Consider the following 24274-nt stretch of genomic DNA (forward strand, 5'->3'; position numbering starts at 1 on the left):
CTTTAAAACACCCGGCAATTCTCCTTCTAGGAATATACCGCAAAGAATTGAGAGCAGGCACTTGAACTAATCCATGTAAGTACATGTTCACAGCAGCATTATTCATAATAGCAAAAACGTGTAAGCAATCCAAATGTCCATCAACAGAGGACTAGTTAAACAAATTGCTATATTGGCAAAATGAATTATATGAAGCAATGACATGGATGAACCTTGCAAACATTGTGCTAAGTGAAAGCAGCCTCAAAATGTTACATATTCTATGAAATATCCAGAAAACTAAATCCATAGAGACAGCAAGCAGATTAGTGGTTGCTAGGGGCTGGGGAAGGGAGGGACTGCTTAATGTGTGTGCAGATTTACTTTGGGGAGATGAAAATGTATTGAAACTAGACAGAGGTGGTGGTTGCACAACATTGTGAATGTACTAAATGCTGCTGAATTGTATGCTTTAAAATGCTTAATTTTATATTATGTCACTTTTACCTCAATTTGCTTAAAAAATAAAATAATAATATAGGAGAGAAGTGGGTGGGGTGTAAAGGAAATAAGATTGGCCAGGCATTAATAATTATTAAAGCGAGGCCAGTGTTGCTCAGTGGTTGAACATGGACCCATGAATCAGGTCACAGTTTAATTCCCAGTGGGGGCACATGCTGGGGTTGTGGGCTTGATCCTCAGTAGGGAGCATACAGGATGCAGCAGATCAATTATTCTCTCTCTTCGCTGATGTTTCTATTCCTCTCTCCCTCTTCCTTCTGCTCTCTGAAATAAATGAAAACATATTTTTTTAAAAAAATAATAATTATTAAAGCTGGTGATGGGTACTTTCACTATTCTTTTCTCTTGACTTGCATATCTGTTTAAAATGTTCCCTAACAGCCCAGCTGGCGTGGCTCAGTGATGAGCTTCAACCTGTGAACCAGGAGTTCACTGTTTGATTCCCGGTAAGGGCACGTGCCCGGGTTGTGGGCTTGATCCCAGTGTGGGGCATGCAGGAGGCAGCCGATCCAGGATTTTCTCTCATCATTGATTTCTATCTCTCTCTCCCTCTCTGAAATCAATAAAAATATACTTTAAAAAATGTTCCATAACAGAAAGGTGTGTGTGTGTGTGTGTGTGTGTGTGTGTGTGTGTGTTTAAGAGGAGGGTTCGGTGATAATAAAGACACTGATGTCAGAGGTTTAGGGTATGATTCGAAAAAATAGTTTCATGAAATCAGAGTGGGAAATTCAATACCTGTAAATTAATCCCTTGTGTGGGGGCAGCTGTAAGTCTTCAGGAATGGAGCGTCTGGGTTAGCCTGTGATCCTGGAGAGGGTTCCTAGTGGGGCATATTACAGAAAGTTATTTTTGGATAGTATAGTACTTTATAAAACTTCCACACATATTAACTTGTTTGTTCCTTTTCACAGATTTGGGAAGTAAATCTTATTATCCCTTTAAATTCAGGCATTCTGATTCAAAGCTGATGCATCCTTCCCCTTCAGCCCCTCCTCACTGCCTCTGCTCTACCCCACCCACAAATCATAGAGAATAAATTCCTGTAAAGGAGGTTTGACTCTCGGTTGCAGTATAATTTAGGGTAATAGCAGTGGCAGCTCTAACAGGGTGGACAGGATATTTTACATCCTCCAGACACACTCTCCACCCTTCTACATTCTTCTCTGTAGAGGAGGCTGACCTTTACCCACCAGGAGCTCCCCAGCTCTTAGCTTCAGGGGAAGTTGACCAATGGAAGGTACCAGGAAGCTGGCTCATGCCTCTGCTGATACAGATACTCTCATCAGGCTCAGGAACGATGCCCTCCCCTTCCCCCCTCAGGCCTAGGAGATGTAATGGCTTCAGCCAAACCCAGCCCTGGGGTACTGCACCTGTCCCTACCTCACCCACACCGTTATAAATAGTCCCTTTATTAAGGTCCCCTCAAGGGCCCCATTTTGAGTGTGTATGCCACCTGTTTGCTCCAGGGCCTTGCTGAGAAAGATAAACCTGCAAATGTCAGAGGCTTAGCCCAATGAAAGGTTATTTCTTGCTCATGTCATAATCCATTGTGTGTGTGTGTGTGTGTGTGTGTGTGTGTGTGTGTGTGTACATGTATACAAACTCTAGGGAGGAAGCAGAGGAAGTGGGTCAGAATATACAGAAGAGAAATTGTGGGTAGAAGGCAGTCTGTCCAGTCAGACTGAGGTGTTTTTTTTTGTTCTGGAAGGCAGAGTGTGCATTGACCTAGGTTGGCAGCTGGCAACACCTCAGAAAGTGACTTTCCAGGTCAATGTGCACTCACTGTAACTGAAGGCTTGCCAATCACCAAGAAATAGGAACCTCTTGTCAGCACTGAGCCATGGAAATGGAAGAGTAATTACCGTAAAGGTGCTAATGCTTGCCCGAAGGAAATAATTTTGATTTCATTACCATTGACTTTAATACACCACTGCCAAGCATAAGGCAATGTACTAGACTTCTGGGAGGTACAAATTTGATTCAGATGTAGGGTCACCCTCAAGATACTTGAAATTTCTTCATATTTAAAATTCATTTTTAAACTAATGCACAGTAAAGTTCATTCTTTTGGGTACACATTTCTACTAGGTTTTTAGTTTTTTTAAATTTGTATTTCTTTGCACATATTTTTATTGAGATATAACTCACATACCATAAAATTCACTATTTTAAGTGTCCAGTTCTGCAGTTTTCAGTATATTCAAAGAGTTATGCAACCCTCACTACTACTGTAAAACATTTTTATCAACCCAATAAAAAGATACCATACCCGTTAGCACTCATTCCCTATTCCCCTTTTCCTCCAGCCTGTGGAAACCACTGATATATTTTCTGTCTCTATGGATTTGCCTACTCCGGACATTTCATATAAGTGGAATCATACAACATGTGCTCCTTTCGGATTTGTTTCACTAACATCTTTCCAAGTTCATCCGTATTATAGCATGTTCAGCACTCCATTCTCGTATGTATACACCACCTTTGTCTATCCATTCACCAGCTGATGGACATTTGGATTGTTTTGACTTTGGAACTATGATGCATGATGCTGCTGTGAACACCCTGGTGCAAGTTTTTGTGTGGAAACATTTTCACTTCTCTTGGGTTGATAAATTTTATTTATTTATTTATTTATTTATTTATTTATTTATTTTTGTAAAGAATTTTTGTGTTTATTTGAGCCAAACTGTCAACAATTGCTGGGAAGCAAAACCTCAACGTGTTGGGATAATGCTCCGGAGAATGGCAGGTTTTTACCTTGTTTTTATAAATTACCATCAAAGGAGGAGCCATAAGTGGGTTACAAGAAATCCATTGGTGATAGATTAGGGAGATCGGAGAAAGCAAAGCGGGGAAACCTCTGGGATTGGATAAAAAGTGAAATGATGCACACATGCTTCTTTTCCATAGGTGGATACAGGATAGTTAACAGTTGACAATTAACATGATAACAATAACAATGGGGGGAATTTGTGGTCTCCAGCCCTGGTGCCATATGTTGTGCCCTAAAGGGTCTTGAAAAAGGAATATTACAAGTTACCCAGACATTTCACAGGTATGCTATCTTAGATGCAGAAAGACAATAGGCTCAGTAAAGATTGAAGTTGATCATTGTCAGGGAAAATAGTGGCCTAGGAAATGACTACCGACTATAAACAGCTTTTAGTTAAATTTTTAATTTCAGACTATCCTTTGTGGTTACTTTAGGTCTTTGAGTTTGCAAAACTGCCATGCAGGCCTTCCCTGAACTAGTCAGGTTAGCATGTGGCCTTTTTTTTCCCCCATCCATGCCTCCACTTGTCTTCATCTCCTTGTTCCCACCCCAATCCACTTGACTACTACCAACACTAACCACCATCATAAATCCTAATTGGTCCACTGCTGGCCCTGTTCATATTCTCACATTGCAGCTGGAATGATCTTTTCAAAACACAGTTCTGATCAGATCAAATTCCCTCCCCATTTGTTCTCAAGAAAAAGATGAAGGGTCTCAGTATGGCCAGTGAGGCCTTGCTTAGTGTGGTCTTAGTGCTTCACACTGTAGCACCCTCTCCCTGAAACCGATGGCTTACTAGGCCACCATGGCCTACTTTCAATCAATCAGGCTTATAATGTTCCTGACAAGATGCCGTTACATAAGATGTTCTGCTTCCTTCAGTTTTTCATCCTTTAGATCTCCATTCCAGAGTGACTGCCTCAAAGAGGCCTTTCCTAAACGTTTTGACCAGGCCAATGAATGACCCCACTGTAAGCCCCGTAGCACTTATCTCTTGCAACTTTCATTTATTTCTCTAAATACATGTGGCTCTCTTAATTAGACCTTTTAGAATTCCTTTGGCTAGAATAGTTTCCTCTCATCTTTTCTGGTGCTCTTGCAATTTCACTTCCTGAGAATCTAGCGCAGTATAATTTTACAATTAGTAGGAAATAGCTCTAATATTTGGACTCAACTAAGCATCACTTTCATTGGCTTTCCCACATAACCTCTGGCTTATTATTTCTGAACCTTTTGAACATTTGTCTCCATCACAGTACTTAGTTTGTTGTTGTTTTCTTGAAGGTTTCTTTCACTACTGTCAGTTGCTTCAGGGCAGCTGTTTTATTTATCTCAGTGTCCTCAGCACTTAACACAAGGTCTTGTCCTCAATATTTAGAAGGACTCTCGCAGCTTGTAGTCCAGCCATATAGTGCACATGTCCTTTTCTCAGCTGGTAACGTCTTCCCTCACTGTGCCTAACACTCTTACCACCTGATAGAAAGGAGGCCGTGGGTACAGTGTTACCTTCAACAATAAAACCTACTTTTCAGTTTCCTCAAAAGGATACCTTAAAAGTTGGTGGGGAGGATTAAAATAATGACTCATACTTCTCTCCCTCTCCTTGCCAGGCCAATTCTCTGCTCTTCCAGAGCAATTACCTAGAGAATTTTGTGGCTGGATTAGGTTTTTGGAATCTCATCCAGCTAACTCTTCTGTTTCCCACTTCCTGTTTCTTTCCCCTTTGTCTCTGATGGCTCAATTAAAACTAGAAAATAAATCCTTAGCAAGCGGAAAACATTCCCTACCTATTCTTTTAGAAAAAGAGATCTTCCTGAGGGGTGATGCAGTATTTGCCTAACAGCACAGGCCTTTAAAAAACAAACAAACCCACATGCTGAAATAGCGAAGGTTGAAAAACAAAATGCTTACTTTCTATATTAAACTAGGCGAACGGCTTTCCTTTTCTTCTGGATTTATCAAGTGCCTGACCCAGCGTACACAACAAGCAAACTTTGGTTCCCTTTCCTTCATCCTGCTACTAGAGATTTTTAGCAGCGAGGACAAGGAACTCCCCAGAGGATTATCTGGTAGCTTCCGAAATAAATTATTCTTACTATGTAGATACCACGTTCAGTTGCCTTTCTTGTTTGCACATTAAAAAAAATTTACACTCTAAAAATCAGCGCCACTTTTTAACCTTAGAACGTGTAACCAATAGAACAATCCCACGCACGTGTGTGAGCACGGGGTCCGAAACACATGCCACAGGCGTAGGTGACACACGACAACAGCTTTTGCTGCGGCTTCTCTACCCTTCTCCGTGCTACCTCGTGTGGTCCAAGTATCTAGTTACTTAGGACTGTCATTCCCATTTGACGGGGAAACTGAATGCTCGCCAGGCAACGTTTCCAAACGGAGGCTGGGAGGCTGGGAGGTTACGTTGTTGGGCCCAGGTGTCAGATGGACCTTTGAAGGGAGTGTTTTTGAGGTTTCAAGAAAGAAAACTCGGCTCATGTTGTTATCTCCATTTTGGAATCAGCCTCACTTGGCATCGGAAGCTCACCACGCACGGGTGAGGTGAGCGTGCAGTTATCAAGTGACTCCTTGACGTCTTGGTGGTAGGAGCCTCAGGCTCTCCTGGCTGTTTTCTCACCGATTTTTTTTTTTGGGGGGGGGGGGAGCTGGTCCCTTCTATGACGTGTAGCACTAACTTGCTCTGCTACCCGCTGGATGACGGCGACCAAGGGGGGACTCTTCAGGGAGGAGAACCTTCCATCCGCACCCACCTCCACCTTCAACCCCACTCCTCGCTCGTGATGGTCCTAGACTCCAATTTCGGGCGTTTTCTTTCTCTGAGGAGATCTGCAGAAAGGGCTTTAGAGGCAGAGGAGGAGGCAGAGGAAGAGGGAGAATTAACCGTACCGGTCAGAGTCAAAATCCATAGCATCCCACCTCCGAGTCGCGACGACCGGCACCCGCTTTGGCTGTGAAGTCACCGGGGGCCGATAAATATAATTTTAAATTGCAGCGTAATATTGCACGTAGCTATAGCATACTACACCGTAAACACACAACCACTTTACTAACATTGGAGATAATTTTTGTTTTTTAAAATTGATTTGAAAGAGAGATTTGTTGTTCCACTTATTTATGCATTCATTGGTTGCTTCTTGCATGTACCCTGACAGGAGATCGAACCCACAACCTTGGTGCATTGGGGATAATGTGCTTAGGCAGGAGGCTTACTGCTCTGTATTCCATCCTGTGAGTGTGGAAAAAGAACTGGGAAAAGATGGCTTGACAAATGAATGCCACATAAGGCTGCAGTCGTCCCCAAATTAAAGCCATCCATGTAACTGCGAGCAGCCTCCTGAGACAACCAGGAGGGGGCAGTGTTTTGCCTTGAGAGGGGACCATTTCTCCACCAGACTCAAGGAACCCTGCACCGAACTGTCCACCAGGGGACAGTGAGGACATGGCTTTGAGGTGTGAGTGCTGCTAAAAGAAGCTTGAGTAGGGAACTGATAACAAAAGCCATTTTGCACCACTGCCATCCTCACAGGACAGGACAAAAGAGAGGGAAGAGCAATAGGGAGCCACACTGCAGTCCTCACCCTACCCCCGCCCCTCCAGAACATTCAATCCCTTCCTCAGACTCGTCCTGGGGTGCAGGTGGGAGCTTGAGGGTGTAAATCCAGGGACACCCTGGCTGGCCAAGGTGAGTGGGTGGTTGGCACTGACCCCAGAGCTGTCTCAGCGGTGCAAAGTGAGACATTTGGTGCTCATCACCTCCGCAAGCCCTCTGACCCACTGCGGCCCTCTCTTCTGCACTCCAGACACCAGCTATGTAGAGGAGGGACTAACAAATATTTCTGAGCACTGACTACGTGCCAGGTCTATTCTAGGTGCTGGAGGAGGATATAGTAGGTCACTGCCGTTGGGGAGCTCAGTTTAGTAATAGTGACAGACAATCAGATAAGTAGACACACGAGTAGATGAGATGATATGAAACTGTGGCAAGTTGCACTGAAAGAAGAAATACCAGGAGGGTGATCTGGGAAGGCCTTTCTGAGGAAGCAGGGCTGGAGACCTGATGGCTAAGGAGGAGGCCATCACACTAAGACCCAGGAGAATGCTTCAACAGAAGGAAGAACGCATTCAAAGGCCCTGAAGCGAGGACGATTCTGGCTGGTTTGAAAACAGAAAGGACACCCGTGTAGCGAGGGAATATATTCACTTCCTACTGCTGCTGTAACAAATTACTACAAATTTAGTGGCTTAAAACAACACAAATTGCCCTGGCTGGTTTGGCTCAGTGGATAGAGCGTCAGCCTGCGGACTAAAAGGTCCTGGGTTCAATTCCAGTCAAGGGCACATGCCTGGGTTGCAGGCTCGATCCCCAGTAGGGGGTGTGCAGGAGGCAGCCGATCGATGATTCTCTCTCATCATTGATGTTTCTCTCTCTCTCCCTCTCCCTTCCTCTCTGAAATCAATAAAAATATATATTTTAAAAACCCACAAATTACCACTTCACACCCATAGGATGGCTACTATGAAAAAAAATTAATGTGTTGATAAGGATATAGAGAAATTGGAATTGTGCATTGTTGGTGAGAATGTAAAATGGTACAGCTGCTCAAAATATTAAAAATAGAAGTATCATATGATCCAGCAATTTTGCTTCTGGATATACACCCAAAAGAATTGAAATCTACGTCTCAAAGGGATATTGTACCCCTATGTTCTCAGCAGCATTATGCACAATAGCTAAGGGGTAGAAGCAACCCAAGTATCCATTGACAGATGAATGGATAAACAAAATGTAATATATCCATACAAGAAAAAATTACACAGCCTTAAAAAGGAAGGACATTTTGACACATGCTACAACATAGATGAGCCTTGAGGACATTATGCTACGTGAAATAAGCCAGTCACAAAAAGACAAATGTTGCATGATTCTTCTTACGTGAGGTACCTAGTCAAAATCTCTATGAACAGAAAGTAGAATGGCAGTTTCCAGGGGCTGGGGGAGTATGGAATTGGAAGTTATTGTTTAATGGGCAGAGTTTCAGTTTTACAGATGAAAAGTTATAGAGATGGGGGGTGGCGCTAGTTGCACAACATTAAATGTACTTAATAGCACTTAACTGTACACTTAAAATGGTTAAAAGGTAAGTGTTATATGTATTTTACCATAATAAAAAGAATTGGGGGAAAAACAACTTTATAATCTTTTGGTTCTGGGGTCAGAAGTCCAGAATGGGCTAACATCAAGGTGTCAGCAGACCTGTTCCTTCTGGAGCTCTAGGGCAGAGGTGGGAGCATCCAGCCCTTGGGCCATATAAGGCCCACAAAATTATTTGGTCTGGCCCTGCAAAGGCATTAGGGGCGAGTTAATTAAATGTCTGACCAAATATAGCAGGCTAATTTTTAAGTTGATAATTTTGTATGGCCCACAAATGATGTTCTAAATATCCAAATGGCCCTTGGCAGAAAAAGGTTCCCCACCCCTGCTAGAGGAAAATCAGATTCCTTGCCTTTTTCAGCTTCTCAAGGTTGCCTCATTCTTTGGCTAGTGGCCCCTGCTTCCATCTTCAAAGCACATAGCTCCAACCTCTGCTTCTATCATATCAGCTTCTCTCCCTCTGACCCTCCTGTCTCCTTAAATGGACACTCAGGATTCCATTGGGCCCACTCAAATAATCCAGGATAATCTTCCCATTTCAAGATTTCTAATTTAATCACATTTGCAAAGTCCCTTTTTGCTACACAGAGGTCCTGGGGATTAGGACATGGACATCTTTGGCAGGGGGGGGGGGGGTGTCGTCATTATTTTGTCTCCCACAGGGCGTGTAGTGACAGAAGATGAGCTGAAGAAGGTTAGAAAGGAATTGTACATTTGGGGTGTCCTATTAATTCTAAATTGTAACAAGAGTACCTTCTAAGTTACTTTTTTTAAAAAAAGCATTCTTTTTAAAAAAATATATTTTATTGATTCCAGAGAGGGAGAGGGAAAGAAATATCAATGACAGAGAATCATTGATCGGCTGCCTCCTGCACGCCCCACACTGGGGATCGAGCTCACAACGCAGGCATGTGCCCTGACCAGGAATCTAAGTAACCATGACCTCCTGGTTCATAGGTCGACACTCAACCACGGAGCCACGCCAACCGGGCTCTAATTTACTTTTTAATAAACTGCCCAGGCTGCTGGGTGAGGAATAGGTTGCAGGTAGAGATTACAGCATTTGCTGACAGATTTGAGCTAGAAATGTCCTCACTGGTGTGCGTGCTCCCTGAGAAGTCACCTGTACCCCAGCCTCAAAGTCTGGCATGTGGAGAACCAGGCACTCTCCAGATAGGAGGAGGATGCCCAGCAGAACTGTAAACAGAGGTGTCTCTGGGTAGCTCGTTTGGGGCTGGAAGTCTCTTTGTGGACCAAGGGCAAAGCAGATAGGATAAAAATGATCTCACAGTCCCATGGTGCCCCATCCCCATGCCCTCCTGCTGAAGGAGGCTCTGTTTTTTCATTCCAGTTCTCCACCCCATGAGTTTGAGGAAGGTCTTTGGGTTTCCTGGAGGCATAATTGGAAAAAAAAATGAGTAGAGGAAGGCAGAATCAGAGAGACAGACAGAATTAGAGACAGGAGACCTCTGGGTGCTCCCTGCATTCGACTTCACAGCCTTTGCTGTAGGATATGTGCAGTCATCACAACTCATTCTGCCAGACCAAATGAGATTACCCTCGACCCTCTGGTAAGTGTATCAACCCTCCACATGCCTTGGTGTTTGTTTACAGAGTCTTAGAACTGAAGATCCAAAAAGATTTTAAAAGGCATCCAGTTCCACCTTCAACCTGATGCTCTTCAACATTCTCATCAAGTCACCAGATGGCCTTTGCTTGCACACACCCGGGAGCCCAGTATTGATCAAAGCAGCTCATTCCATGGATGGACAACCCAAACTGTCAGAAAGTTCTTTCTTAAGCGTGTCTCCCATTGTGTGCCATTTCCACCATTCTGCCTCAGTGCTCCATTCCAGAGAAACCCAGAATAAATCTACCCCCTCTTCTCTAGGAAAGCCCTTCAGACGGATACAGTGGCTCATTCTGGAAGGGAAGTCTCTTTGTTGCCTCTTCCTTTCCCCCTCCCAATCCTGGTCACTGTTTGTTGGACAAGCTCTAGTTTTTCCACATCTTTTTTCAGAATGTGTGTCTAGAAGTAGACCCAGAACTCCTGGAATGGCCTGACTGGCACAGAGGAGATGGGACCACCACCCCCTTCCTCTTTCCACGGCTCAGACTTCAGTTCCAGCAGCCTCAGTTCCCGTCCCCTATGTTTAGCAGCTCCACCACAATCCTGATTCCTGATTTATATCTCACACCCTGTTGAGTAAAACCTTAATTTTCATGCCCACTGCTGTCTCATGAGCAGCATTAGTTTCCATGTACACAGTATTCATTTAAATATGTCCCACTGCTTTATATTTATGTCTGGGAAATTATGCTTCTATTTTAGTACTAAACACAAAAGAATCTCTGGTTCTCTTCCTGATGTTTGAGGGAAACACAGACACGGCTAAAGCTACAGAGAGAGGGCAGAGCAGGGCCTGAGAATGGATCTGAATATCCAGCACAGACTGCGAAGCATTTATTTTTCAGTAGTCTGTGTGGCCTCAAGGCAAATTTACAGACAGGGAGGCAGGGCACGAGAGGGAAATATTATAGGGAAAAGGGCAGAACACTGGAGCCCAGCAAGCCCGGTTCAAATCCCAGTGCTACCATTTCCCACTTGGGACCTTGGGCAAGTTGCCTCAACTTCTAGAGCATCTGTCCTCAGGGAAACAATATTCCAGCGTTCAACCTTCAACAGCTGTTCTCTGGCAAAAGCACATGTCTAACTTCAAGCGCCGACACCCTGATTACTAAGGCGGGATATTACATTCCTACCTCTTCAGGGCCTTCAGAGAATCCCTCTTTAGTTTCACGTTCCTGCCTCTCCAACCCAGCCACGGAAGGCTGCCCCAGCTGTACATATTGCCAAATCCAGGCCATAGCATAGGTGTCCCGGTGCCCAACCTGTTCCTTAGCAGTGGGAGGACCTGAGTTCTAATTCCGTCTTTGCCATTTAACGAATTAGCCAGGGACCTCCCCAGGCCTCAGTTTCCTCATCCCTATAACCGGGATAAACACACATAAGGGTGTGTGTGTGTGTGTGTGTGTGAGAGAGAGAGAGAGAGAGAGAGAGAGAGAGTGAGTGTTCTGTAAACCACAGGGACCATAGTCATTAGGTACCTAGAGCGGAGAGGAAACTCAAATCACAGCCCGGAGCCGGCGGGGCCACCAGCCCGCGGAGGTAGAGGGTGCAGGCAGGACTCCCGGCTGTCTGTGCGCGAGGGAGGCTGGTCCCCGCAAGCGGATTGGGCAGCTCGAAGCGAGCGGGGCCTGGGGGAGGCGGAGCTTCCGGCCGCCTCCCCCGCTGTTGCCAGGGGAGATAGCCACTGGGAGGCGGAAGGAGCCGGCGAATTGGTGGCGCCCAGCCGGCGCGGGCGCGGTGGTGGCTATGGCGGCCTCGGAGACCGGACGTCGAAGCTGGTGCTCGCGTCCAGAGGTGCCGTCCGCCACCTTCTTCACCGCGCTGCTCTCGCTCCTGGTGTCCGGGCCCCGCCTGTTTCTGCTGCAGCCGCCCCTGCCGCCCTCCGGCCTCTCTCTGCGATCCGATTGCCTGCGCAACTGGCAAGGTGAGCTGGGCGGGCTCGAGCGCCAGGTGTCAGCCCTTTTCCTCCGACCTCGCCAGGCCCTGGGCTTTGGGCTCCCAGCACCCGCGCCATCAGGCCTCACCTCCAGCTACTCCGTCCGCATCATCATCCTCTCCACCCGGAGGACCAGCCCCATGTTCCAGGTCTTTGTCTCTCCAGAGCCCCCCCTTCGTCATCATTGCAATCTTTCCCTACTTTAATGTGTTACCTTCCCTGTCTCCACTGGACTGATGAAGGCCCCCTCAATTCATTCGCTAGGAAACAGGTTTCATTCACCCGTGCGCACGCTCCCCGGAGGATTTTTCCTCTCCCCCTCCCTTGTCATATACACACTCAAGTCTGCTTTAGGGCCTAACTCCCTCCCACTGGAATTTTTTTCCCCCTCGCATCTTCATCAAGACATTACAACTTTATCTGTGGCTACCCCTGTGTAAGCGTCCTGGCCTCTTGAGGTTTAGAATTTCTTCTGCTGCTTCGTTTGTATCTTAATCCAGAGTCAGATTCCCAGCTCGTGGGGAGAGGGGCTAGATTTCTTTGGGGGAGAGAAATTTGCAGAGCGAATAAGTATAAACATCTGCTGGTAAACTTCCGTTCTTTCCTGGCGAGGACGTGGGAAATTTATACGACTTGCTGTTTGGCAAAGCGTGCACACATTATTTCATCCTCTCGATGATCCCATGATGTAGGCTTTATTATTGCCCATCATTTAGATGAGACTGAGGCTTCATGCAGAGAAACAGAACTATTAAGTCAGCTGAGACAGAACCCAGATTTTTCTTTTCATAGAGTGATGTTTTGGAACTGGAGCTTTGGGGTATACAATCCCCAAATCATATAGTGTTGCTTCTAGAATCTTCACATTTACACTTGGGATTTTAGTTGTGGAAGTATTTGACAAATAACCATGTACGCTTCAGATAATGAGGCCTGACAGAGATGGCCCGACTGAGGACCACAGCCTGCCTCCCTGTTCAAATCTAAAACTTCCCCCCACTGGGATGCAGAGCAGGTCATAGACAGATGCAAAATGTCAGCCTACACTGAGCTCCCCATTTTCTTTAATTTACAGCTTCCCCGAGTGTGGGGTTCATGGGCAAATGAGTATTAGACACATAAAAGACCTTTGAAGGCCTCAAGTATAATCTGTTACTTCATACTGAGGAAATAAGCCACGAGGCCCGGTGACCTAAGTTCAGCCTGCCCTTACATGATAGAACCAAGATTCCACTCCAAGTCTTTAGGCTCCAAGTCCAGTATTACTGCCACTTCACCAGTCCCCCTCCTTCCGTTTAATGTTTTGGCCTACAAGGACAAAAGTACATAAGACATGTCTGCTTTTAGAAAAACAGAAGTTAAATTCTTTGCTGTCTTATTGCACATAAAGTGTCACTCTACCTGTAGGACTGGGTAAGCACTTTTAAGGAAGACTTGTGAGTTTTACACCTATATTGTCAGTGATAATTTTATATCTTTTATATCTAGATTACAGTGATCTTTATAGGTGCAAAATAATTCATGGTCCCTTTTTTCTTCCTCTGAACAGCCACTATGGAAGGAGAGGTCAGGATTACAGCCGAGGAGACTGGCATACAGAGTGTTAAGGGACACCCACTCAATCCACCCTGAAGCTGTTACAATTAATTAACCCTCAAACTGCCTGGTGAGATAGGTCAGTATTAAAACCTAAAAAGGGGGCACAAAGCAAATTACAAATTCAAAGACTATCCCATGCTAAAAAGTATTATTATTATTTTTTTCCACATGGAAATCAGTCACTGAAAAGACTTAACTCCAGGTGTGGGAAAGAGCAGGGATTTAGACATTCATGCCTCTATTTTGAGTCTTGGGTTCTGATCATTGTTGCTTCCCATTGCTTATCTTGGCTCCTGGCTGATTCTCACTGGTTCTCAGTGCGCTGTCATAGGAGCTCCTCCCCCTTTTCTAGGTGGGTTGTAACCTGTCTTTCCCACCTTGGAGCAACCCAATGTCAGGCCTCTAACCCAGCTCCCTCTGCAGTTTACAGGCTGGTGACCTACATCTTTGTCTATGAGAATCCAGTTTCCCTGCTCTGTGGTGCTATCATTATCTGGCGCTTTGCTGGCAATTTTGAGAGAACCGTGGGCACCGTCCGCCACTGCTTCTTCACCGTGATCTTCGCCCTCATCTCCGCTATCATCTACTTGTCCTTTGAGGCCGTGTCGTCGCTGTTGAAGTTAGGGGAGGTGGAGGAGGCCAGAGGTTTCACCCCAGTGGCTTTTGCCATGCTGGGAGTCAGTGTTGTCCGCTCCCGCATGAGGAGGGCCCTGGTATTCGGCATGGTTGTGCCCTCCCTCCTGGTGCCATGGCTCCTGCTGTGTGCCTCCTGGCTCATTCCTCAGACCTCTTTTCTCAGTAATGTCTGTGGACTTGGAGTTGGGCTAGCATGTATCCTTCCTGGAAGGGAATGATAGAACGTTGACATCCCAAAGAGTAAACCAAGTTGGAGAGGCTAGAGGGGTCATGTAGGTAGAGCCATGGGGTCAGATATAGGTAATCTGAGTTACAGCTTTCAGCTTTGAAAACCACACGGCCTTGGGTAGATCTGTTGCTTCCCTCTTCTAGGCTAGAATGTCCTCATCTGGAAAATATCAGTACAGCTCTCTCTCTTCATGCCAGTGTAGTGTTACCAGTTAGTAAAATATTCTGATTTAGCCCTGGCCGGTGTGGCTCAGTGGTTAAAACATTGGCCCATGCACCAAAGGGTCTCGGGTTCGAGTCCAATCAAGGGCATATACCTAAGTTGCAGGTTCAGTCCCGCCCCGGTCGTGGCTGAGTGCAGGAGGCAACTAATTGATGTTTCTCTCTCACATTGATGTTTCTCTCTCCCTCTCTCTTTCTTTCCCTTCTTCCCTTCCACTCTCTCTAAAAATCAATTGAAACAATATCCTTGGGTGAGGATTAACAACAAAAATTTCTGATTTGATTTTTTCCCCCTTGTAAACTAAGGTGTAAGTAGAAGAATCTGAAATATCCATGAGCTGGAGATGTTCCATGAAAGGAATAGAAAACAGATTTGTTTGTCTTAATTTTGTTTGGTTTAGTCTTTTCTCATAGAACACACACACATGCATGCATGTGCATGTGCACAACAAAAACCACCCACTTTTTTTTATGATAGGCTTTTACCATATGGGTGGTTAAAAATTTAGGACAAGCCTTATATCCCTTGTATAAATATTCTGGCAATTGGGGGGGATCTAAAATATTTATTTTATTATTATTTTAAAATATGTTTTTATTGATTTGAGAGAGAGAGGGAAAGAGAAAGGAACATCAATGTGAGAGAAACATCCATCAGCTACCTCCTGCATGCCCCCTACTAGGAATCTAACCCGTAACCCGGCATATGCCCTGACCAGAAATTGAACCTGTAACTTTGGAACAACGCTCAGCCAACTGAGCCACACTGGCCAGGGCGGGTTACTCTTTTAAACATTAGAATTGGTAGTGTTGGAGTTAGATAGGTACATTTCTAAAATCACTTTTAATTTGTGATTCAATTATCTATTGGGATAGATAGTATATAAATACACATTGATAACATAGCTGCTATTTTTAATTTAATTGATTTTAAACTTTCCTAATATGAAAATTGAAACCTAAATACTCCCATATAAGCACTATTTTAACTGCATTCTACAAATTCTGGTATGTTGTGTCATCGCTCAGTTAAAAGTATTTCCTAATTTTCCTTGGGATTTCTTCTTTGACCCAGGGTTTATTTATAAGTGAGTTGCTTAATTTCTAAATGTTTGGTGATTTTCCAGATTTCTTTTTGATATTGATTTCTAATTTTATTTCATGAGATAAGAGACTATCCTTAGTAATTTTACAGCTCTTTTAACTTCAGTTCTGGCCCAGCATTTGGTACATCTTGGTGAATGTTCTAGGTGCATTCTGCAGTTGGTGGGTATAAAGTTTAATATATGCCAGTTAGGTCAAGACACAGCAAAAGGAGAGGGCAGAGCCTTCTCCTTATACTTGCTCTCTCAATTACTAAGAGAACTGTTGAAATCAAACTAAAATTGTGGATTTCTTTTTTCCTTTCAGTTCTCATTAGTTTTTGCTTCAAATATTTTGAAACTCTATAATTGGATGCATACACATTTAGGATTGTTATGTTATCTTAATGAGTTCCCTTTTATCATTATGAAATAGACCCCTTTATTCTATATTAATATTCTTTGCCCTAAAGTCTTCGTTGTCTAATACTAATAGTTATTCCAACTTTCTACTTTCTTAAAATTGGGATTTGCATGGTATATATTTTTTCATCCTTATATTTTTAATATGTCTTTATATTCAAAGCTTGTTTCTTATAGATAGCATATAGTTGCTTCTCTAATCTTTGCCTTTTATTTTTTAATATATTTTTATTAATTTTAGAGAAGAAGAAGGGAGAGAAAGAGAGAGATAGAAACATCAATGTAAGAGCAAAACATTGATTGGCTGCCTCCTGCACAATCCCCACCTGGGATTGAGCCCGCAACCTGGGCACGTGCCTTGACTGGGAATCGAACCTGCAACCCCTCCGTGCCTGGGATGGTGCCCAACAAACTGACCCACACCGGCCAGGGCTCTGCCCTCTCCTTTTGCTGGGCCTTGTTCCCTCTGAGGTATAGGGGATAGAAACTCAAATTTTGTTTTCCCCTGAGCTTGAAAAACCAATCAGAGTTTATGGTGGAAAAGCACTAATGCCCCTGTGAATTAAATGTGGGAACCTATATTCTTCTCTGGGGAGTGTTCAGCACTCCTCTCTAGCTGCTTCCAATTTTACTTAATATGCCAACCTCAGATGGCCTCACATACTGCTATTCCTTCGACATCTCAGAGAAAATAGCATTGAAGCTTGACCAGAAGTTCCCTTTCAGCCTTATGAGGAGGATTTCGATATTCAAATACATCTCAGGTTCTTCAGCCGAAAGAAGAGCAGCCCGGAACCGGAAGTAAGTTATAGAACTCTTAAATCTTATTCTTAAAGCAATTCCAGGGCCTGTAGATGGTGACTAGTTCAGTGTCACGGGAAAAAAGGAACAGATGTGAGTAGCCCTGGGCCCAGAAAATCTATGCACAGATGTCTTCTGAGCACTCTAGATTCTGGCCAACTGCATCTGAAGTAGGGAGTGAGCGGGAGTGGGAAGGGGGAAGGCATTAGAAGCACTGGTGAGTGACTGTGACAGCCAGCTTGAGGGAGCGGTCCTAGATAGTGTTACTACCAGCCCTCAGCACTGACAAGCACTCTGCAGGCTGGATTGGGCTCTAGCATGGCATACTGGTAAGGAGCACAGCCAGGCCACAAGCTGACTTGGAGGCTTAGGAGGTAGCACACCCCAAGACCTGAGAGATCGGGTTTTCTTGGCCACTCAGCAAGAGAAGGTGAAGTTTACTGTTTCTAGTCCAGGCTCATTAACTCTCAATGAACAGTGTAAGCAAGCTGTCAGAGCTCTTGGAGCCTCATTGCTTCCTTTGGCCCGAAGGAAGGACAAGAGTCTTTCTCCGTGTAACACAGGCAGGAGAGCTCAGTCTAGAACGAGGGTCCCCTGCTTCCAGGTCTTCCTTACTCCCTTTCCACTGTGCCACACTGTCGGCCTGTTGTCCTCCTCTGGTTCCTGTCCATGCTCAGATGACACGGTTCCTCCAAAAGTAAGGGCTCACTGTGAAGTCAGGATGCCAGTGGCCCCTTTTTGCCTTCAGCCATCGGTGAGGTACATTTTGCCCTCTGTGACTGCCTGGATATGGGGTTTGGGTTAAATTGGAGGTGGACATTCTCAGCCTTCACAGGCTCAAAGCCCTCTGACCATTTTTCAAAAGCACATATTTGGGGGAGGTGGATAATTGCAAAAATAAAAAATGCACATTCACCCACTTTGCTCCAGACAAGTAATTCCTGAGGTCTAAATTTTGGGAGACTGTTTAAATATAGAATGAGGTGAATTGTGGCTTTTGGACTTTTAATTGTTCTCATGGAGTCCAGAGAGGACTTAAGGGTCCTCGAATGCAATTTCCCACTCTGTGAAAGAGTCCCCTCTAAAACGGCTGGCTGTGGTCACGGTCACCCAGTCTTAACTTTCACCCCCTAGTGGCTGGGAGCTCACTCCAAGGCAGCCCCTGATGAGAAAGTTCTTCCATGTTGAATTGCAGTCACCTCTCTATAACTGTGACTCACTGGTGCCAGGAGTGATCCTGCTTCACTGTGACATGCAGCTCTGGGTGGAGGACATGGTAACTTTTTCAGTTCCTCCCATGTTTGGTCCCTCATTATCCTGGCCTGCTGTAGGCACCCAGAACAGGACACAGTGTCAGATGGTCTGACAATGGCACACGGGCAATACTACAACACGTGTTTGGGCAGTTGACGTGGCTCTCTGGACAGCTTTGCCTCCCTGGAGGCTCTTGTTGAACTTCTGGTAGGCCAAAACCTCTACATTTCAAAATGTCCTGGAAGTGCTATTAAGTATCTGGTGTCCGTACTTACTTGTACATTTGATTTGTAAGGTTGGGTTTTAATTAAAATGTACACAGGTTTAGTCCAGTCACCTAACAGACATCAATGGTGTTGGCATACATTCTCTATATTTGGAACTTTGCACAAAAGTTCAGAGGATAAAACTTAGGCTGTGTCTCCATTCACAGTCTCAGCCACATGTGTCTGTTTTGCGGCCCTGAGCCTCAGCACAGATAGCTCCCCACATCTGTCACTGGTTTCTGCCGGCCAGGACTTTGAGCTGTGAGTGAGTGTTTGTTCCTGAAATCACAGGTAGAAAATCTCACAGCAGACAAGGCCTGGGCCCAAGCCCTATGTTACCCCATTGGAGCCTTCCCACCTTCCTTCCCACAGGAATGGATCCTTTCTCTTAGGATAGAATTGCTGAGCCAGCCGCTGGTTACTGGGATCTGGTCCCCATCTCCACCCAGTTTGCAAGCTGCTGCGAGTAGGTTACACTCAGGTGGTCTCACTCATGAGCCCAATATCCCTTCATCCTGCTGGCTTTCTGCAGGACCATGAGTGGGACCTTCCCTCTCTGGGCATCTGTTTTCTGTTTGGTTGAGTTTAACCTTTCTCCCTAGTTAGTACTTAGAGTCCGTTAAAGCAGTGTCTAGAGCACATTGTAATATGAAGTAGCACAGTGACCCCAAGCTTTCCTCATGTGGAATGACAGCTGGGGGTGCTGTGTGCCTTGGCATTTCTAGCTGAATGACCATTTTTTCTCTTGTTCCATTCCAGGCTGAACCCTGTGCCCGGCTCCTACCCCACGCAGAGCAGCTACCCTCACCTGTCCCCAAGCCCCCTTGTTGCCCAGATGCAGCATGCCAGTGGCCAGAAACTAGCTTCCTGGCCAGCCTGTGCTCCTGGGCACATGCCCAGCCTGCCTCCCTACCAGCCTGCCTCCGGCCTGTGTTACGTGCAGAACCATTTTGGCACAGCCCCTAACTCCTGTGCCTACCCAGGTTCCGTAGCGGTCTCCTTAGGGGTCCAGCCCCTCATCCCCCTCAACTGCCCTGCCACTGAATGTTCCAGGGCCCTGCCCACTCCAGAGACTACAGACTCCAAGGAATGCTCAAGGGTCCTGATCCCTTGATGGGAAATTTCTAGGGAAATTATCTTACATCTGACCTTCCGAAGAAGGTCCTCTCTGAGCTAAGGTTTTCTTGACAAAAAATTATTTATTAAACACCTCTGTGCCAGGCTCTGTGTTGAGTACTTTGCTATATGTCCTTATTACATTTTATTTTTATTTTTTTATATATTTTTATTGATTTCAGAGAGGAAGGGAGACGGAGAGAGAGAGAGAATCATCGAGATAAGAGAGAATCATTGATTGGCTGCCTCCTGCACACCCCATACCGGGGATCAAGCCTGCAACCCAGGCGTGTGCTCTTGACTGGAATCGAACCTGGGACCCTTCAGTCCACAGGCCGATGCTCTATCCACTAAGCCAAACCAGCTAGGCCCTTATTTCATTTTCATGACAACTTTGTGACGTATAGTTTATTGTCCCCATTTTGTAGCTGCAGAAGCAAGACTGATTACATGATGATGCCTAGCTCTGTAGTGGCACAGCTGGGCTTCTTGGTTGTCAGTAGTCACCAATGGTCAGTTCCAGCTCTGCATTTCCTTCCTGTCACTGTGTATAGTACTCGACTGTATAGTGTCTGTGTCTGCCCTTTGGGACCTCCCAGCCGGTGTGCTCGGCAGTCCCCGGTGTGCTCGGCAGTCCCCAGGTGTGCATAGTGTTTTTCCCTGCAGTGACTGCCCACTCCCCACCCCTTAGACTTCTGCCCCAGAAGTGGTGAGAAGGACAGTGTGAACCGCAGCAGCATGCTGGTGGGTCCATGGTGTTGATGACCTTTGTATAAAGAAACAGCCTCTAACCTGCTGTTGGTTTGTGGTCTCTGGTCTGGCTGGAGAATATGGAGAGCAGGATTTGGGCAGGGGTTATATAGGGTGTGATGGTGAAGTGGAGAGATCTAGGAGGGGTCAAGTCAGGCAAATGGCCTCCTCCACCCAATGGGGATCTGGTAGGGGGAATGAGTTGCAAAGGTGCTGGGAGAACTAAAAGGGCAGACAGGAAGGTTTGGCAACCTTGAGATTGGCGACAGCAGGGAGCCACTACTCTTAGGGAGGAGAGGCTGTTGCCAGAGCCAGAAGTGGGACCACCACGAGAAGGACTCCCTGGCAAGACCTTATACCAGTGATGGCAAATCTTTTGAGCTCGGTGTGTCAGCATTTTGGAAAACCCTAACTTAACTCTGGTGCCGTGTCAAATAGAGAAATTTTTTGATATTTGCAACCATAGTAAAACAAAGACTTATATTTTTGGTATTTATTTTATATATTTAAATGCCATTTAACAAAGAAAAATCAACCAAAAAAATGAGTTCACGTGTCGCCTCTGACACGCGTGTCATAGGTTCGCCATCACTGGCTTATACTAAGGAGTGGGTGATACGGGCACTGGCAGTGATGGTATCTGAAGCAAGAGTGGGGGACAAGAGCCCTCGCTTCTCCACCTGTCCTCTAGCATCAGGGTCTCCCATGGGCCAAATTAACCAGGAACCTTTGGCAAGTGGGCCCAGGAAATGTAGTTTTGGGTGGAGGGGACTCCCTTGATGCAAAACAGGACAGGAATGTGAGCCAACAGACACTGGGCCAGCCTGAGGAGAGCGCATGGCTTCTATAAGTCACCAGCCGGAGCTCCTCGCAGCGGGCTCACATTGAGACTGCATGCCAGTTGCAGGTGTTTTCATGGATATCCTAACACATGACATTTGTTAATTCCAGGAGCCAGATGGCCTACTCTGGGCTGGCTCCTTGATACATTCTGGGTATTAGAGGCAATAAGACACCTACAAATCCACCCAGCCCAGGTGAGGGCAGACAGTGACAGGCACCTACACTAGACAAGGGGTGGGGGATGAAGCCCAGAGGATGACTCCCAGGGGGATTGTGAAGTAGGGTTGCTAGCCAAGAAGTTGGGCGCCCCACCACAGCTGGGATTTGTCTGCGGTCACAGCAGGTCTGGCAGGGCCTGGCCTGGGGCTTCTGTCTCCAACCACATCTGGCACCTTTCCCACAGTGTCATTCAGTGAACACAAGCTGCTGTGTTCCTTAAACATTTTCCCTCCACTCTAGTCTCAGGCCTGTCCCCAGAAGCAGATGAGAGGGCACTTGCTCCCAGTGTAGCAGGGCGACATCCCTTGTGTCTGCCTTCCTGTGTGGACCGTGCTGTGGAGCTGCGGAAGCCGTGGGCCTTGGAGATGGTCTGGCTGGGGGCCCTCTCACAGGTCCCCAAGTAACAGACCTGTGAGGGTCCTCAGAGGTCGTTGAGTCCAACCATCTCCTTTGCCCTGGTTTTACTAATGAGTTCCAGGGAGGCAGGACGGTGCTGGCAGTGCAGCCAGCAGCAGCCCCTGACGTGGGCCCTACCACACTGCTGCTTTGAGACTGGTTCTTCTTAGTCTGTTTGTTCCTCTGGGCTTTCATTGGTCTGGCCACAGCTAACAGCAGGAAGCCTGGACCGAGGTCAGAGGGGGCCATTTCTCCCCTCAACATACATTTTAGAGGACCTAGAGGGGATCCAAAGCCCCTCCCCATTTTCCTACTGAGTCATCCACTAGTGTGTCCCATGTCTGCAAACAGAGTGCCTGCCAATCCTCAAGTTGGGGCTAGAGATTGAGATGAAAGTCCAAGTCCACCCAGGTCAGTGAGATCAGAGAACCCCCAACATGAGGCTGATGATCAATAAATACTTGTAGAACAAATGGTTAGGCTACTGCAACCATCAATTTCCTATCCGCCTCTCAGCCTCTGTGCTCCAATTCTCCGCCCCACCTACTGGACTCCGCCTTCCTGTCCTTGCTCACACTGTCACCCTCTGTTCTCCTGGTCCCTCCCTTGCCTGGCTCACTCTCCTCCTCCCAGAAGTCTCTTCTCTGACTCTCCCAGGTGGAATCCTCTCAGACTAACTCCACACAGCATGTCTCCCTTAATGAACTGTGAGTGCATATAAGGCAAGGCATATTTCTTTTCCATCTTTATGTTCCCAAAGCTTAGGACAGGGAACCTCTCACAGGTCTGAGGGAAGGGAGAGGGAATGGATAAATAAAGAATTGTGATTCAGCCACACTGTACAGGTGTTCAGAAGGCCCTTGACCAGCCTGGAAAGCTGGGAATCAGATTCGCAGCTCACACCCTTCCATGGAGAGTGGGCTTTGGAGGGAGGGAAGGACAGCACCAACCACGTCCTCTGGCTGTCGTTAGGAGAATGAAGAATACAGCACATTCCGCATAAGGGAACGCCATTATTCCCTGCACTCCAAAAAACCTCTCCTATCCCCGAGGCAGGGCAGGAGCCTGCAGCCTGAGAAACTTCCAGCAGTTTCTTTTCTTCAGCAGCAGGAGGCAGCAGAGAAGTGGAACTGCACTGTGGCAGCCCTCTATGAACCTTCCCTGGGGGCTGCTATGCTCCCCAGCCCTGGGGGTAAGGGAGGGAAACAGCTGGCTCCTAGGGCAGTGAAAGGGCACTGCAGGTAATGAGCATTCTGCAAGGGTTCCTTCCTTCAACACGTTCCCTCTCTCTCTCTCTCTCTCCTCTATCTTTCTTTCTTTTAACACATGCTTTGTGAGCAACTACTGAGTTCCAGGCCTGTCCTGAGCTTTGGGAACATAAAGATGGAAAAGAAATATGCCTTGCCTTACATGCACTCATAGTTCATTAAGGGAGACATGCTGTGTGGAATTAGTCTGAGAGGATTCCACCTGGGAGAGTCAGAGAAGAGACTTCTGGGAGGAGGAGAGTGAACCAGGCAAGGGAGGGACCAGGAGAACAGAGGGTGACAGTGTGAGCAAGGACAGGAAGGTGGGGTCCAGTAGGTGGGGCGGAGAATTGGAGCACAGGGGCTGAGAGGCGGATAGGAAATTGATGGTTGAGTAGCCCAAGATGGAAGTGAGGAGAACCTGGCCTGAGGCCCTGGCCAGTGGGATTGGACAAGAAGAAACAAAGCCTAGATAGAGCACAAAGCGACTTTCTGGGGCCACAAGGAGAGTGTGGCCAAGCTGAGAGTGTACCAGTGTCCACACAGCGTTTCCACTTGAAGTCCCGTGCTCCTGTCCTGCCTGAAGGTGCCTGCTTGCTCACAGTGAGTGGGAGGGGGGAGATCCAGAGTAGGGTTGGAAGTAGGACAATCCAGTAGGATGAAGTTTCCCCAACATAGAATGGGGGAGGGAAGAGAGGGGGAGCTGGCCGTCGGAGTGGGTGCTGGACCCTTGGGCTCCTGAAACCCACAGGGGGACCACCCCAACCTCCATCCCAGGACGCTTCCTGAGCTCTGACATCCATGCCTAGACAGTTGCTAGCTATAGGAGCAGCACCCTAACCTATCACAGGTCGCCTGGAACCTTGCTCCATGGTTCTGTTCTGAACCTAGATCCCCTCCCCAAGGAAGGTCTCCAAAGAGTTGCCTGCCCAATTGTGCCCTTGAGCCATGACCAACTCATATCCTAAAGCTGCCAGCTTAGTGGAACTCCTCCTCCTGGGGCCCTAGCTATAGCCCCCAGGCACCAAGGGCCAGGTAGGCTGCCCATTGAGGTGGCTCTGGACAGCTCGGGCCTTCCCAGTATCCAGGGCAGTTGGAACCATGCAGCCCCCCCCCACACACACACACCCTACACAGGCATGTATAAACATACAACATTTTGAGCTCACAAATCTG

The 24274-nt window shown here is 46.5% G+C and overlaps 1 protein-coding gene and 1 long non-coding RNA gene across 5 annotated transcripts; one reads left to right on the plus strand and one right to left on the minus strand.

Annotated features, from left to right (window-relative positions):
* Positions 1–726: 726 nt before the first annotated feature.
* On the minus strand, positions 727–6127 carry LOC106697074. The gene is made up of 3 exons (XR_002829122.1): positions 5986–6127; positions 1240–1324; positions 727–765 (listed from the first exon to the last, which is right to left on the minus strand). It is a non-coding gene; the product is annotated as an uncharacterized LOC106697074 (long non-coding RNA).
* Positions 6128–11764: 5637 nt separating this feature from the next.
* On the plus strand, positions 11765–19752 carry RHBDD2 (rhomboid domain containing 2). 4 transcript variants are annotated; one of them, XM_023753476.1, is made up of 5 exons: positions 11872–12004; positions 13566–13691; positions 14039–14446; positions 16857–17007; positions 19287–19752. In XM_023753476.1, the coding sequence occupies exons 3-5, from the start codon at positions 14284–14286 to the stop codon at positions 19639–19641; spliced, it is 669 nt and encodes a 222-aa protein (XP_023609244.1). In that variant the 5' UTR covers positions 11872–12004; positions 13566–13691; positions 14039–14283; the 3' UTR covers positions 19642–19752. The 4 variants fall into 4 exon arrangements, with proteins under 4 accessions (XP_014310874.1, XP_023609243.1, XP_023609245.1 ...); XM_014455388.2 differs by lacking the exon at positions 13566–13691 and having other exon boundaries at positions 11765–12004; XM_023753475.1 differs by lacking the exons at positions 13566–13691; positions 14039–14446 and having other exon boundaries at positions 11765–12004.
* The last annotated feature ends 4522 nt before the right edge of the window (positions 19753–24274 follow it).

This window comes from Myotis lucifugus, unplaced genomic scaffold (assembly GCF_000147115.1).
Source record: "Myotis lucifugus unplaced genomic scaffold, Myoluc2.0 scaffold_45, whole genome shotgun sequence".
In the NCBI taxonomy this organism is placed as follows: domain Eukaryota; kingdom Metazoa; phylum Chordata; class Mammalia; order Chiroptera; family Vespertilionidae; genus Myotis; species Myotis lucifugus.